Raw genomic sequence first — 1,535 nt, 5'->3', positions numbered from 1 at the left:
TTTTTACTGTGAAAAATTCTTGAACTAAAAAACTTTTGTACTAAAAAAATGATTTAGAAAACAACAATTAAATTGTCCCGAATAAAACCCTAAAGAAAATTCAGGCACCACAAGAGAATCAAATGAACATTTTTTTATATTCACAAGATTTATTTTTTAAATTTATTCAAAATAAAATAGCACGTGAGATAGGTAGAACAACAAGAGCTGGCAAATGATCATTACATATCATCATCAAAGTCCTCGGTAAATTGAGTAATAAGGAATTTGTGAATGAAGGGCATCACACAACTATTAGGAATTGTGGCATTTTCCAACAGCTTGGAAAGCTCTGTATCATTCCTCACAGCAAGCTGGATGTGCGTAGGATCTATCCTCGTCTTCTTATTATCCTTTGCTGCGTTTCCTGCCAGCTCTAAAACCTGCTTAAATTTTGTTGTAGGGGTGACCATGAATCAGATACCGAAGATTCAAAGCAAACAAAAGCTTCTTTTGATGCTTAATTTCAAAAGCAGCTTTTTTTACAAAAATTTCTTTCTAATTCAAAAATTTTTTTACTTAAAAATTATTTTAGAAGGTATATTGGTTTTGCTTTGAGTTGAAGTAAATTAATTTTTTTAAGATTAATAGGCAAGTTTTGAGCTTTCAATTAATCAAAGGAGAAATAAATTAATTATGATTTGATTACTGATTAAGATAATTACCTTTTTATATCATATTTATGAATTAATAGGAGTTTTAGCAATAGCATATCTTGAATAAATTAATTATGATTTGAGTAAAAAAATTATTTAATCAAAATAAATAGGAGTTTTAGCAATAGCATATCTTGATGGATTTTGTATTCATTTGAGATTATTTTTCTAATATGTATCATTAATTACATTCATTAGTGTTAATCCTAAATTAATTAGATAATATAATTCAATTATTAATTAGATAATATAATTCAATTATTAGACATTCATTAAAATGAATTCAGGAAAAAAGTATGATGAATGGATAATAATTTAATTGTATTTGTCTAAATGTTTTAATTATATTATCTAATAGTTTAATTGAATTAAGAGATAATATGTGACATGAAAATAATCTCATACTACATAAAATATATTAGAACATAATGGTATTCTTTTTTCAATTAAATTTGAATTAGATTTTTTTTTCTAAATTTTCCCAAATTAAAGGTAACTAAAATTTTCATATTATTTATACTTCTAAAATATAAAACATAATTTAGAAGATCAAGCTCTGAAACAGGTGGGAAGAATTAAGATAGACCTCAGCGGCAAGGTACTCCAAGACGGCGGCGAGGTATACCGGAGCGCCGGCGCCTATTCGATCGGCGTACTTTCCGGTCTTGAGGAAGCGGGCGATTCTGCCGACCGGAAAACGAAGACCGGCCTTGCTGCTCCGTGACCTCTTAACCTTCTTATCAGAATTCGATGAATTTGTCTCCTTTTTTCTACTAGCCCTTCCCCTCCCGCTTCCTCTTCCTCTTCCTCTTCCTCTTCCGGCCATTGATATCACTGCGA

The 1,535-nt window shown here is 29.8% G+C and overlaps 1 protein-coding gene across 1 annotated transcript; it reads right to left on the bottom strand.

Moving 5' to 3' along the window:
* Positions 1-221: 221 nt before the first annotated feature.
* On the bottom strand, positions 222-1,521 carry LOC110093519 (histone H2A-beta, sperm-like). Its single transcript, XM_020818424.2, has 2 exons — positions 1,282-1,521; positions 222-422 (listed from the first exon to the last, which is right to left on the bottom strand). Exons 1-2 carry the CDS (start codon positions 1,519-1,521, stop codon positions 222-224), a joined length of 441 nt encoding a protein of 146 aa, XP_020674083.1.
* Between the last annotated feature and the right edge of the window lie 14 nt (positions 1,522-1,535).

Source organism: Dendrobium catenatum, unplaced genomic scaffold, assembly GCF_001605985.2.
Source record: "Dendrobium catenatum unplaced genomic scaffold, ASM160598v2 original_scaffold_226625, whole genome shotgun sequence".
Taxonomy (NCBI): domain Eukaryota; kingdom Viridiplantae; phylum Streptophyta; class Magnoliopsida; order Asparagales; family Orchidaceae; genus Dendrobium; species Dendrobium catenatum.
Note: the sequence above shows the minus strand (reverse complement) of the source record. Positions and strands in the feature narration are given on the sequence as shown.